At 37.4% G+C, this 13897-nt stretch overlaps 1 protein-coding gene across 2 annotated transcripts in view; it reads right to left on the reverse strand.

Moving 5' to 3' along the window:
* Window positions 1-389: 389 nt before the first annotated feature.
* SYK (spleen associated tyrosine kinase) overlaps window positions 390-13897 on the reverse strand; it is a 52619-nt gene continuing 39111 nt past the window's right edge. Inside the window, exons 6-14 of one of the 2 annotated variants that reach the window (XM_065656687.1) lie at window positions 12517-12576; window positions 10889-10957; window positions 6491-6581; window positions 5655-5832; window positions 4132-4341; window positions 3514-3703; window positions 2002-2142; window positions 1651-1763; window positions 390-462 (exon numbers count right to left, since the gene is read on the reverse strand). In XM_065656687.1, the coding sequence (XP_065512759.1) occupies window positions 390-462; window positions 1651-1763; window positions 2002-2142; window positions 3514-3703; window positions 4132-4341; window positions 5655-5832; window positions 6491-6581; window positions 10889-10957; window positions 12517-12576 (1125 nt within the window). The remainder of the gene's footprint in view (window positions 463-1650; window positions 1764-2001; window positions 2143-3513; window positions 3704-4131; window positions 4342-5654; window positions 5833-6490; window positions 6582-10888; window positions 10958-12516; window positions 12577-13897) is intronic. The other variant, XM_065656686.1, reaches the window with a different exon arrangement.

Here is a 13897-nt window from a genome sequence, read left to right on the forward strand (position 1 = left end):
AATATTAATAACAAGAATCTAAATCCCAATCTGCATTGAAATACAAGAGAAGAAGAGGGCTGAAGGAAATTAAACAAGTTTTACATGACCGCAAAATGTAATGCCAATAAAGCTGTAAATAAAATGAAATTGAATGTAGCAAAAGTATAAGCATCTGCTCTGACATCCTTGCTGTTCATTTTGGAGGCCTCTCCATTTTCAACACTCTATTTCAGGGACGGATATTGTGCAGAAGACAAGAGAAGGCAACGCTGCAGACACAGGGCTTGGCTCTGAGCTTCACAGGGTGAAAGTGGCAGTACAAAAATTAAAGGCGCTTGGTTTCAGAAACTGAACTGCTTCTCAGAGGTTGCTGGCTGGAGGCAAGGAAGCTGCTATTCCTTGTGCTGCTAGTGGGAAATGTCGTAATAGTAGTTACGTAATCTCAGCTCAACCGCAACAAATCCTGGTCGGTCATCAGCACTGTGGAAAGACAACAAGTACCATGCCGCATGAAGGAAAAAGCTGTAAAGGTGCCCGTGCCTTGTGTAACACCTGGGACTTCACCTCAGTGATAGCTCATTTAAAGCTGCTTACAATATGTTAAGGCTACCACAATGATGCTACAAGATGAATACCAAATGGCAAATGTTACTACAGAGCATCCAGTGGATTTACTATCATGCCTGCCGCCTTGTGGATGGTGAAGGTACTACAAGAGAGAAATGGTAAATCAGCTCCATTTAATTTTCTGGTTCATTTACATCAGTAACAATCTAGGTGTAATAAAACTAACAAAGAATCAAGGTACCTAAAAGTGAAGTACCACATCTTCTTAAATGGAATCCAGAGACCTTTTTTGGACACACATATTATCCAGTTGGTAAACTGGAAGAATAAGTGACATTACAGCAGACTTCGGGTGCTTTATGGAGACCTTCCTACAGCTAAAAGTAACTTCAACAAAATTGTTTAAAATGATAAATCATAAAACATTTTTAATATTTTTTGCAATATATTGATTAAAAAAGAATATCACATAGGTTTTCTTTTTCTTCTCTATATTTCATAATCCTAACTTCTGAATTGTTACTGATCAGAAAAACTGTGCCTGACGTATTACATATGATCTGAAATTTTGCCTCTCACTAACAGGAAGTCAATGTGGGATCCAATCTGACTGTATTCAGAAGTGAGAGAAGAGAAAAATAGGTCAAAACAGTTAATCATTGAGGAATGGAATGAATAATTTAGCAATAGGACTTAGAAATTTCAGTAAATAAAAAGTCTTGAAAATGAAAATTTAAAAAAATACAATCCAAAATGAAACAAAAATATTTTCTTAATTTTAAATTTTCTTTTCAAAATACATCAGACTGACTTTTTTGTGGAACAACTTGGTTTTTTATGGTACCTTATTTTTTGTACATAACTCTTCCAGCAAAATCAGCTGTGTAAAATCAGCTTCTTGTGGTAAAGTCAATAACTCAAATAATTTCCACTTGAAAGTGCAACTGACTCCTCAGTTAGGAGGTTTGTTGTAAGCTAAACACCAGCTGAAATGATGTCTTTTGTAATACTCTTCCCAGCCCTTCTGCCCACTTCCTGGCTGTTGACTAAGCAGATTTAAATATACTTCTATTAAAAGAGAGAGCATCACACCACACTCACTTGTATGTCCAACACAATTTCATTAGATCATAGACTTCCGTTGGACAGACTTCAGGACGTTCCATTCGTTCTCCTCTTTCAATCATCTGTGCAACTTCACCACCTTTCATTCCCTGGAACAGGGTAACCAGAACAGTCATCTGAGTTGCAAAAGACTATAGCACACATGCTAGTATAAAACAAATAGAGGCCTGGAGTTGATTTTTTGGGCTATCTTTTGACTCCTTCGTTGCAACAGATGGGGTGCTAAGGCCTGCTTTGGCCTACAATAACCCTTTTCAGGTAGGAAAGGCATTGGTTGAAATTTGCCCTGAATTTTTACAGAAAAACCTGCCAGACAGAACTACTCACCTTATATGGTTTTTGCCCATAGGAGAAAGCTTCCCACATTAAAACCCCAAAGCTCCAGACATCACTTTTGCTAGAAAATTTGTAGAAATTCATACATTCTGGAGCATACCACTTCACTGGCCATTTTCCATGACTTTGTGCCTGAAATAAGTCATAACAGGAAAAAAAAAGCAGGCTAGAAACAGTCTTAGGTGGTCAATAACATCAGAATTCATATAAGCCAAGTTAACTTAGATCTGCACACATTAGTACTAATTACTGTAACATTTCTGATGCAGTTGGCATTAGATAGAATGGGTAGCAGCTTCTTCAAAAGCATTACAAAATTGTTCCTAATCTTCCACTTCCAAAATAATGCACTGAAAGGAAATCTGTGGTAAAGCAAAGCTTAGCTAAATGACCCGGTGTCATGTTTTCAGTGGAATCCAATTTCAAGTTGCTCTTTAAAAATAAGATATTTCATCTAGGCTCTCCACAGAGAGTAAGAGAGACATACCCAGCTACACTGAGTCTCATTATTACTTGAAGTTGATGCTCCATTTCAAAGTACAGCGACCGCCTTGTGGCAAACTGCAGTTTGATTAAATTATGCTGTAACACTGTGTTACAACAATGCAAGTGTCAAGCTACCCCAGCACAGCGCTAGATCTAGTGAAAGAACCCCCCTGCATTTTGTGGAGTTGTCAAGGGAACAGGCCTTTGATACCAGTTCTCAAACCTCTGACAAGCAGCTCTGGCCAGACTAGCGGCAGTGATTCAAGATGTTACTGCCTTTTCTGGCAGCAGTTACAATTCCCATAGGAAGGTCATCAGAAGGGAGCATGTACTTGCTCCTCCTCTGTAGCGTTTCATGGTCTGGCTTATTAGTTTTAAACAGCTGATGAAAGGGAATAGGCAGAAGAAAGAAATAATTTGAACTGTAAGAGCAATATATCAGAAAAAAAGATGCAGACATGGTTAGAGCCTCTGTCTCTCATGGATGTTTTTACCTTATTAAACGCGGTAGTTATTTCAGTCCCTTTAGCTCTACAGAGATCCAATGAATTTAAAACCAAGATAAACAAATTCTGCTTGGTTCGAATAATTATTTCCAATGGTATTCTTTCCAAAAACTCTCCAAATCCAGTTCTCTTAGTCAATAATACAGTGTGCTAGCCTAAATTTTCCTTGGAAATAGTGAAAACTCTAAGTGCCTAAAAGTTCATACCTGCAACAAAGACACTTTCCCCCTTTTATATAGGTAGGTATCTCATTTCCACAATAAATTCCAGCCTTTTACTGACGAGTTTACCAAAAGTAAATGAAAGGGCAAGCAAATTAAAGAAGGGATAAGCTTTTTCCTCCCTACACCTCTCTTAATGTTGATCACACATTTTGAAAATCAGGCTATGAGATAATGGATGTTACGTATTACTTCTAATTTTCAACTTTTAAAAATAAATGCACTTCAACTGAAAATAACCTTATTAAGCTATGTTACTATACAGCTGTCGTGTCTTGTGCAAACCTTACCTTATAATAACTTTCATCAGCACTAAGAGCTTTAGAAAGTCCGAAGTCACTAATTTTGGCATAATGCTGGGTGACTAATAGCACATTCCTTGCAGCCAGATCCCTATGAACAAAGTTATTCTCCTCCAGGTATTGCATCCCCATGGAAACTTGATGTACCAGCTCTGTTATATTCTTCTCTGTGACATGTCTGAAAATCATAATTGAATTTTTAAGAGGTCAGGAGTTCATTTTCATGACTTTTGATGGAGTTCAAATATAAATCTTTGCTGTGAACTTCACCACATCATGCTAGGAACCTGATCCACTTATGTTTAGCTAAGCTTTCATTAGAACAGGCAGCATAAGAATGTCCTGAGCAAGACGATGTGTGATCATATCAATAAATGAGCAATTGAAGGACACTGGAAAATTCTTTCATTTATTGATTTTACCAGAAATATTTGACAGGAGACATGTACAAGATAATCATGTCTCAGTGAAGAGTAACTACAATCATTAATTATAACATTAACAACATGCCACTTTAAAATTGCCCTTAAAGGAGGAAAAAAAAAGGACCTGTAATTTTTTTCCCCTTTTGATAAATCCTATGAAATGGAATCAAAGCTTACATACCTATTTTTTTGCAAAAATTTATTCAATGGCCCAAGTTCAGCCATTTCCATTACTAACATCCAGGCCTCAGCTTCACATATGCCTATCATTCGGACAATATATGGATTATCCAGTTGCTGCATTACATTTGCTTCTCTCAGTAATTCATCCTTTACGGCTGGATCATTACTCTCATTCTTAAGAATTTTTACAGCCACTGGCTTGGCACCCCTGTGAAAAAGAATCCAGTTCTGGGATTAGTTGTTGAAAAATCTGCATGCAAATGCACATAATCTTCATCTGGTGTTTCTCTGCCCATAGTACAAACCGTGACAAAAGACAGAATTAACATTCAGAGGGGAAAGAACTTGACTGTAACAGGAACATCTCTCTAGCAAATGGTCAGAAGATGGTGAAGTGAAACAAAGAGAATGGAAAGAACCTCAGAAAATTATAAATAGTAAAGAAAATGCTTTAACAAGCCTGAAAACAACTGTACTGGACAAAATTTTCTTGACCATTCTGGCAAGAATGCCATAAAGCCTCTTTGGCAAGAAAAGCCATACAGGCCTTTCTGAGCACTAATGTGTTTTTGTGGTGAGACTAGAACATGCAGCATTGCAAGGCCCCAAGGCAGTGCTCTGAAATCCTGCGAAACTAAGCCTACTCCTGCAACCTTCAGCTCATACAACTAAGTGGAAGAGTTACTGATGAGATTGACAGAGCTCAAGTGTGAAACAAGATTAGCAAATACACAAGTTGGGACTAGAGCCCTTCAAATACCCTCAGACTGTAACGCAAAAAGAAAAATCCTTCCTGGTTCTGAAAACCTTAGTTAAAAAAATGCCTCCAGCTTCACATGGTGAAAGTGTATTCATCATCAGCCTATGCACTTAAACTACATACTGATAAAATTTTACTATGAAAATGCATGAACAGTCAGGTGGTCTCACTTCTGCCAGTATAAACTAGGTCTGTTCCTAATGCAATTACGTGATAAAAGAGGTCACAACGTGTTCTGTCTTCTTGAAAATCAACATTCCAGCTTTATGAAACAGGTATTTATCATACTTCATGTGAAAAGCTATTTGCTACAGGCAAGCTGTCTATGACACTATATAGTATTTCTCAAAAGAGAGGCTGTGCAGATAGGAAAGATTGAGTAGCATGGCTGCCCATATAAACCATGAAGGAAGGAAGTGGACTTCCCACTCTGCTATCCCTGACAGGAGAGAAAATAACCATACGGGAATTTCCCCACTTTATAGACAAAAATAATAGCTGGGATGTGACAATGCTGCAGGCAAAGAGGTCTCTGCAAACAGAGGAAAATAAAATAAATGTATAGAAAATCAGTGTATGAGTGCATGCACAAAGAGGGAAACCAGTGGATGTTAACGCCAAATTACTTAGGAGTGACAGTCTGTCACTCCAAAGGACATGCAAAGATCACTGTTGCTCCAAAAAAAAAAAAAAAACCAAACCCTAGAGCTTTTTACAGCTTTTACATATTAGACTTCATGAAAATAGAAGGGAACACTTACTTTTTCATTTTATAGAACCCTTTCTTTACAGTACCAAAGTTGCCAGATCCAAGTTCTCCTTCCTCCAAGGTTAACAATTTCCTGTCAAGAGTAACATTTTTTGGTTTCATTTCATCTGGATCAGCATATGGACTTTCATAGACTTCAGTATCCATGGGTAAGGCTTCTCTCTGATCACCTGCAGTTCAATCAATGAAGAAATTAGACATTACGTGAGACATTTTTGCTGCCACAGCTCCTATACTCACCCTTTCTATGTTTAGGATAATCAGTGTGCTTGACTTACGAGGGCATTATATAGAAACCACATGCAGTCCACCTACCAGCACTTTAGAACACCCCAAAAGAGAGTGACCTTACCCCAGTGACATGTTCTAACTATTGAGCATCTGCGTAATGTGAAACCAGGAGGTTGCTTGGCAGAAGGAGGCTTAAAGGCTGTCCCTTCTCCTTAATGCTTCCCATTAGTTACCTTAGACAATTCTTCACTCAGAATGCTGCCCTATATGTAGGTCATTCTCAGGCACCCATCTTTAATTGCATTTTACAGAAAGCCTGAGCACCACCTTGGCACAATCCCTTTTATGAAGTGCAAGGACAGACTTTAGAGTCAAGGAAGTAATAATCTTTCACTTCAACATGGAAGAAGGGATTTCTGCTAAATGTCTTTTATTATAGATGGTGACATCTGGCAGTTTCAGCTACCAGGGTTGAGCTATGATAGTGGCTGTACCAATACACAACCTGGTAGTGAAATATATGAAAGAAAAATGGAAAATGGATTGAGGAGACATCTCTGGCATAAAGAAGGAAATTTTATAAATTACTCTGCCTACCTCTTTCTGCTCCTGTAAGACCTCTATTCCTTTGCAGCACATAAGGATTAAAAGGTGCTTCATCAGGTGAGTGGCCAATAGTTGACTGAAGCTGTAGCACACAAATAGAGTTTTTACATTTAGCAATGAATAGGTAAGGTAAAAAAACTTCTTTTTTCCCCCTAGAGGGTTATGGCATAATGATTGCAAGAGACACACATGTAAGAATCAGACAGTAAGAAAGGGATCCAACAAAGTTTATTTCATTCTGGAGGTTATTGCTTGAGTAAACATGCAGGCCAAATGAAACATACACTGCTAAAGCATAAAAAGTTATTGCAAATATTTCAGAGCATCTGATCTGAGAGAATTAAGTGGAATGGGTCATGCACAAATCTTATTCTGCAGCTATTAAATTTACATGCACTTTTCAAATCTGCCTTGTAACACAAATAGTCATAAGGATTTCTCTTTAATCTCTGCTTCCTCCTTCTCTATGTTATCTCTCTCCATATCTAGGCCATAGAGAAATTCCTAGCACAAATGAAAACAAAAAGTGCTTCCCTGTTTCTCTAGTGGATGTTATAGACTGACTCTACTTGGAAGAAACTAGGGTAAAACATAATTCTTTTAATAGGTTTGTTTAATGTTACGGACAAACATAATGGACCAGATACTAGGCCAGTCTGTCTGCTCTGAGGAGGGAGAAAATGACCTAATTCTTACTGTACTTGAACACCTTGTTCAAATACAATCCCTCTGCCTTTACTCTTTGTCAGAGAAGTACTGTGGAGTGCTCAAACAAGCCCAGCAGAAACACGGTGTCTTCTGGAGCTCCGTGGCTAAAGGACGAGACCGGCACAATAAAGTACAGATGAGAGAAACTCATAATCTGTTCTCTTCTGTCTGTGAACTGTCAGGAACAGGGACTTACAGAACTTATTTCTACAGTTTAGTCTCTCTTTTTTTCCCAATGTAGAAATTTTACTCTACTCATGAGTGACGTCACACGCCTAGGAGAGTGTTTTAAAACCAGAAATTCAAACATTAACATGAGTTTGCTCAGCTCAAACCGCAAACAAAGGTATATTGTACTTGCAAAACACTGGATAGGGCTATTTTGCAAATATTTAAGTATATAATTCTTCTTTTTAACAAGTGCAGCTTCCAGTGGCATAAGTTCCTGCCTGAAACAGTTACGGTTTTCAAGTAAAGAGAAACAGAGCTTGAGAAATGTCCAGGAGTGAATTACTGGGTGCAACAGAAGTTTTATCATTTGGAAATTGTATTTTGTAGGGAAAACGACTGACCTGGCTGGTACAGACCTTTAAATTGTAATGAAGTGACCTGCCCAGCTGGATGAAGCAAAAAAGGTTTCACTGTGTAGATTTCATAGCAAACCCTGGGTAGGAGGCCAACATTTGGCAAGATTCTGGCCTAGTGGGATGAGCATGGTGGCATCAGGGATGGTAAGGGTGAAGCTTCTGGCTTGATTTGCTCACTCCTGTGGAACAGTTTTGAAAGGCCATTTGCTGTGAGGGCAAGCCATAGGAGCCCTGAGACAGTTCTGAGATAGGTCAGGGACCAAACTGACCCACCAGTCTCAAAAACAGGAAGGCAAATGAATGGTCTAAGACAAGATCCTCAGCTCAAGTTGTGTTTTTCTAGCCCGGCATACCTTCTCAGGTCTGAAAGTTAAGAACTGTATTTCCAAGACCTACTTCACTCTGCTTCACACACGGGCCATTCACTAACCCAAAAAACCCCACTAAGACTGGAACTCAATCCTAAACATCTCAAGTGATGGGCTGGCAGTTTCACCGTGAACACTTAGGGCAGTCTTTCCCTACACTACGTCAGGATATATAGGGAAATGTTTATGTTCTATCAAAAATATTAATAATCTTTTGCAAAGCAAAACCAAATCAGATGGAATTATATTTACTGAGACCACAGTGATTTTAGTTTGTGCATTTCATATATCCTGTATTGCTTCAGAATACATCAAGACCTCTTAGGTTTTTTTTTTACCTTATTGCTACTTACTATGAACCATTCAGTATTGCTACTAATAAGTGATTATAGTTCCACTGGATATGTACGCCTGTAAACTATGGGGCTGGCTGTCATTTTATGCTGTCATACTGGAAAGCTGCTGTGAGTCTGTACTGTTTTCACATCAACATATCTTTTTTCTTCTGCTAGGGTTTAATTTTCATTGGTTACATTTCTCAGGTACCCATAGTTAAGCAAATCTAAATGTGCTGTTCTTCTTCTTACTAAGCATTGGTTACACTAGTGTAGCACTTTTATAGTAATACAGCCACAGCCAAAATGAGAGGAAAGCAGGAGGCAGGGAGTCTGCATTCTCTCAAAGATATCTTTCTCGTAAAGGAATACTACTTTTTATGCACGGATAAGGCCTTAGCACGACAACCCCTTAGGAAGTTCAACAGCACATATTTGATGTAATGAGAACAAGGCCCATTTACTGTTTGCTTCAAAATATGAACAGGTCTAATTACTCTGAGTTTGATTTTTATAGTAAAGATTGTGATTTTATAGTGAAGAACAGACTTACAAAGGCAATCAGTACAGCAAGTACAGTTTCTTTTCAGGTCAACAATTCTGATTTGCAAAAATGCAAACATATATGTAGGACTATGAAGTTGTCTTATTTTGCTAAACCAAACTGAATAGCAAAATACTGCATGACAAATACCATACTAGCCAAATCCTTAATGAGCTTTGGCTAGCACATCCTAATTGCCACTAGGTGGCAGGAGTTCATTTAAATTGTTTAAATTGCCAATTTTACATTACTCTGTAAAGGAGCTTGACAAATTTTAATCAGAGTGCTAAAATTATATCAAATAACCAGTTTGTGAAATTTTAAAAAAATCATAATTTGCAAGACTGAATAAACATAACAGCACAATTATTTTCATTTTACTGTCTGAAATTCAGTTTTTGACATAAAAAAAGTAACTGCTTAAGTAACCAGGCCTGAAGTAAACTCTGCATGTCGGGGTTAATGGATGGTAAATCTTTGAACTGTTCAGAGCAGGACTTGTGTTTAGAGTCTAAAATTTGGCAGCATAATGAAATTTGTGCATTTGAGTATTCAGGGTTAAGTACACAAAAACGGTGATAAAATAAGATTTCTGAAATTATTTTCTTAAATGACTGGTCTTTCTTTGCCAATATGCTTCAGTCTGTACTCTTCCCCAGAAGACAGGAAATAGGTATTTGACTGCAGAAAGCAACCAGGGAGAAGCACAGGTTTTACCGGGTGAACAGAACAGCAGAGTGACCAAAGCCTTGCCTAGAGAATTCAGACCCCACACTCACTTTTCTGAACAAAACAAAAATACTTATCTTGTCTAATGTGTGATAGTATGGCAATTTGTTGCAGATGGTTTTAGGGCATGTCCTGACACTGTACATGCATTTGTAAAAGATGACAGCACATTAAAAATGAGACATGGGTCCTATAAGGGTATAGAGATGACAACAGCTATTGGTACTTCAGTATGGAAGTGAAATGAAGTTATATAAAAAGAATAATTGTTATTTGCCAGGATTATCAACTACAGTATATGTCAAACATAGTTTTTCACTCTGAACAGCAGTGTACCTCTAGGGCTTTTTATACCTGCTCATTTTTGTTGAAGAGCAACTGAAAATAAATAAATAAATAAACAAAAAGAGAGACTCATGGGTGGAACAGGGACAAACAGGTTATTCTCAGCATGCAAACAAAGCTAATAACTACGTACTTCATAACTACATCAGTTACTGGACAGCATAATTTTCTGGCTATGCGGCAGCTTTTTCATTAGTACAGGGCTGACTCCCTGACATCTTATCACCTTTCCCATTCTGCTTGCTCTTGTGACATCTTACACTAGCCTAAATGTAATTAACGTCAACGCATAACAAGATTTGTGCACGCAGATTCTTTAAGAATATATTTGTGGTTGTTATTAACAGATTGTTCCCTAAATGTGCTCAGCAATAGCACTAAGTAAGCCAATTTTCTGATTAGGAACGATACTTCAGAGTAGAAATATAATTTAGCTCTGCTCTAGGTGACTGTTTTTTGAAAAACATTTTATCACACTTTATTTGCAGATATGTTGAGATTCGCACTAAGATTTTGAGATGTGAGAAAATACTTTAAAATAGTCTCTCAACTTTTAAAACTTGTTTAAAACCGTTGCTTTAGTTATAAAATTAAAGCCATGATTATGGCTTTTATTATCAGGAAAGAAGCAGAAAGCTTAAAAAGTCTTCACAATCTGATTGTTAGTAGCCAAGACACACATTTAGTAACTGCAAGCCAAAAGGGGGTGGGGGAAATTAGTCAGGTGTAAGTCTTTAACTCAGTCAAAAACCTAAGAAAACTATTTGAAGCACCTTTTTGCTGCCAGCCTTTGGAAAGGTGTACGATTTGAGTCTTGAGATAATTCCACCTCCTGCCCAACTCTAGAAACCACAATGTCAAAGAGGAACAGTAAATGCGCCAGGAAAATAGCTAAAGATATTTCACAAAACAGGCACAGTATACACGAATAAAACACTCCCAACCTTTATCTTGTGTGTGCCTGCAAATATATATATGATGCACCAAACAAATGTAGTATAGGAAATCTTAGTACTAAATTTTCTTTCAGCTATATTACTCTCAAGCTATCTTGAATCTGTAGCTACTACACCTTAAGGCAGTTTTAAAATTCAATAATATTGTCCTTGCCCCAGATCTTTTACACAGTATGTTTCTCCTCCCTCTGTTATTGAACTTTAGCTGCCTCCCAACATATTTAGCAATGTAAATCAGTTAATAACTTTAGTATCTCGAAGTATGACTAATGTATCAAGCAAGATTTGAAGCACACCTTGGTCTTACAACAAATACTGTGGTTATTGAAGCAAAAAGCACACAAACTGATATTAATTCCAAACAAAAACGAACAGGCTTTAGATTTTACATGTGCACTTTTGCTCTGCATAAAGATACTTTTAAAAGAAAGGCAATTATGTTTTACAATAATACATTAATTAAATGTGACTAATTAGCATTTTTAGGTGTCACTGAGAAATCATACCTGCCTAATTAAAACTATGATGTAATACTTATTGACCAAGGATTTAGGCTGATGCTGAGGTTGAAATAATAATCTGAGCCATATTTTCGGCCATTTTAAACAGCTTTGGAACTGACTCGCAGTTTGATGTTCTGTACTTTTAAATAACCCAACTGGACTCTTTTTTTTTTTTTTTGGCCTGAAAAGATAGCTTTTCTAATGGATAGGGTTGGTATTTTTCCTAGCTTTCTTATTAAAAAAAATGTTTGATTTCACATAAAAAAGGTATCTTGAAACACCAAGGATAGCCATGCAGTCCCTAATCCTGCTGGAAAAATAAACTTTTTTGATGCCCGGCAGTTTTCATAACTCTGATACGCAAAAATTCAGCTACTGCACATTGAAAAAGCTTACTGAATCTGCTGTTTTCTTTTACCTCACAAAACTCTCTTCCCATACTTGGAATAAATGAAACCTGAAGAAATTCCCAGCCATAGTTTTGCAACAGATAAATTCTCCAAGAGGTTAAGTGCTCTTTTGCACATGGTGAGCATGGTTCATTATACTTGCTGACAAGAGTAGCTCCCAGCACTTGACCAAGCAGCCACTTGTACTGCCTTGATGATAATACTGCTTAACTCGAATGTTTGTATTAGACACACAAATATATGGCAAGAGGAACACTTAATCAGGGACAGCAACAGTATTAGTCTAAAATTAGTCTGTACTCCTAAGGTTTAGATCTATTATTATCATCTGATAAACTTTGGCTGAATAAATAAAATACTGAAAAAGGTTAAGTGGAGAATTTGGGAAGCTGTCAGATTTGGCAGCTTCACCGTAATGTCAACAACTGATTTTAGGCTCATATCAAAAGCTCCTCTGCAGGTTTAAATACATACTGGGATGATGTGCAGGGAGAAAAAAGTAATTCATGAAGTCAAAAGTGATCCAAATTACCTTAAATCTAGTTATGGAGCCTCTGGTGCAAGGCAAGAAAAGTCCTGGTCCATACACGTGCTGAGAGAAATGTAAAGGAGTAACAGTCCATATTCTACACGGATAAATTATCTCCAATGCAGACTTTCAGCAGAAAGTCCTTTCTTTGGCAGAGGAAGCATATTAGTGTCACTACAAAGGAGATGTCCAAATTAACAGAAAAGGGGCCAAAAACCAGCAACATATTGTTACTCTAAGTTTCTTCTTGGAGCCTTAGCAAATACTATATAAATCACTTCCCTGACGTTGTAAATTTTACTCCAAGCCTTTACACGCCAGCAGTTTGCAGTTACATTAGTTAGACAGTCTGCCTTGCACATCATCCAGCAGATCTTTCTACGGTGTTCATATCCTCTCTCAGCTTCAAAGCAATTTCATATTGGGCATGTTCTCCACAAAGGTTTTGGAATTTTACCAGTGTATTTCAGGCATTAATATTTATAAAACCAAAAAATTATTGAAAAATTGGTCTGGGTGAGAACACCAGCATTAGACTGTCCTTCTGAACAGGCCATTCCCCTCCTTCCTTCAGCTGTTAATTATGTTCTGTCCCTCTGTTCTCTCTCTTTTGCTTCTTTATTCTAATCAACCTTTTCTCATAAGTCATGATCATTCCTTTTGCCTTGCTCTGGTTTATCTCCTGTTGGACAACATTCTTTGGTGCAGTGCCAAAAACTGGTGAAAGTATTCCAGCTGCGACCTTACCAGTGTTGAACAAGATGGAAACACTCTTGATGTTTCCCTTCTACCAGCATGATTGTTGGTCCTTGTTCCTGTTCTGATCCATTACAGGCATCACATCCTCTGAAAAACTGTTGCTGCTCCCCATCCTGTGTTCTATAACTGACTATTAGAAGTACAATATCTTGCACTAGTTTCTACTGAGCTTCATCCTGTTTTTTCCAGGACATTTCTCCAATTGATCGCAATTGAGTCCAAATTCAGACATTCACAATAACAATTCACATATTTTGGCAATCCATTTTATAAAATGAAATAGATGCAGTACTTCAGAAATGTCAGAAACTCAATAATCTTAATTATGATGGTGTAAATAATGTGAAGATAGATTGTATATCCTCTACATAAGACTTTGTGATTGCATTTGTTCTTTTGAGGATGATTTTTTCTTTCTGCAATCTGAATTAATTGTATTTCAGACTCTGCATATTAAAAAAGTCTACGTGAATAGTCTTTAGTGAGTTACTGCTTTTGCACGACGATATTAATGTATGAGAACCTGGCAATATTAACTGGAGTCTTTGAGCTCTAGAAATAGTAGTATTAATTTAATTTTTTCCACTTTCTATTTTTATGTTAATACTGCAGGAAAGTAACTTAG

Source organism: Caloenas nicobarica, chromosome Z, assembly GCF_036013445.1.
Source record: "Caloenas nicobarica isolate bCalNic1 chromosome Z, bCalNic1.hap1, whole genome shotgun sequence".
In the NCBI taxonomy this organism is placed as follows: Eukaryota; Metazoa; Chordata; class Aves; order Columbiformes; family Columbidae; genus Caloenas; species Caloenas nicobarica.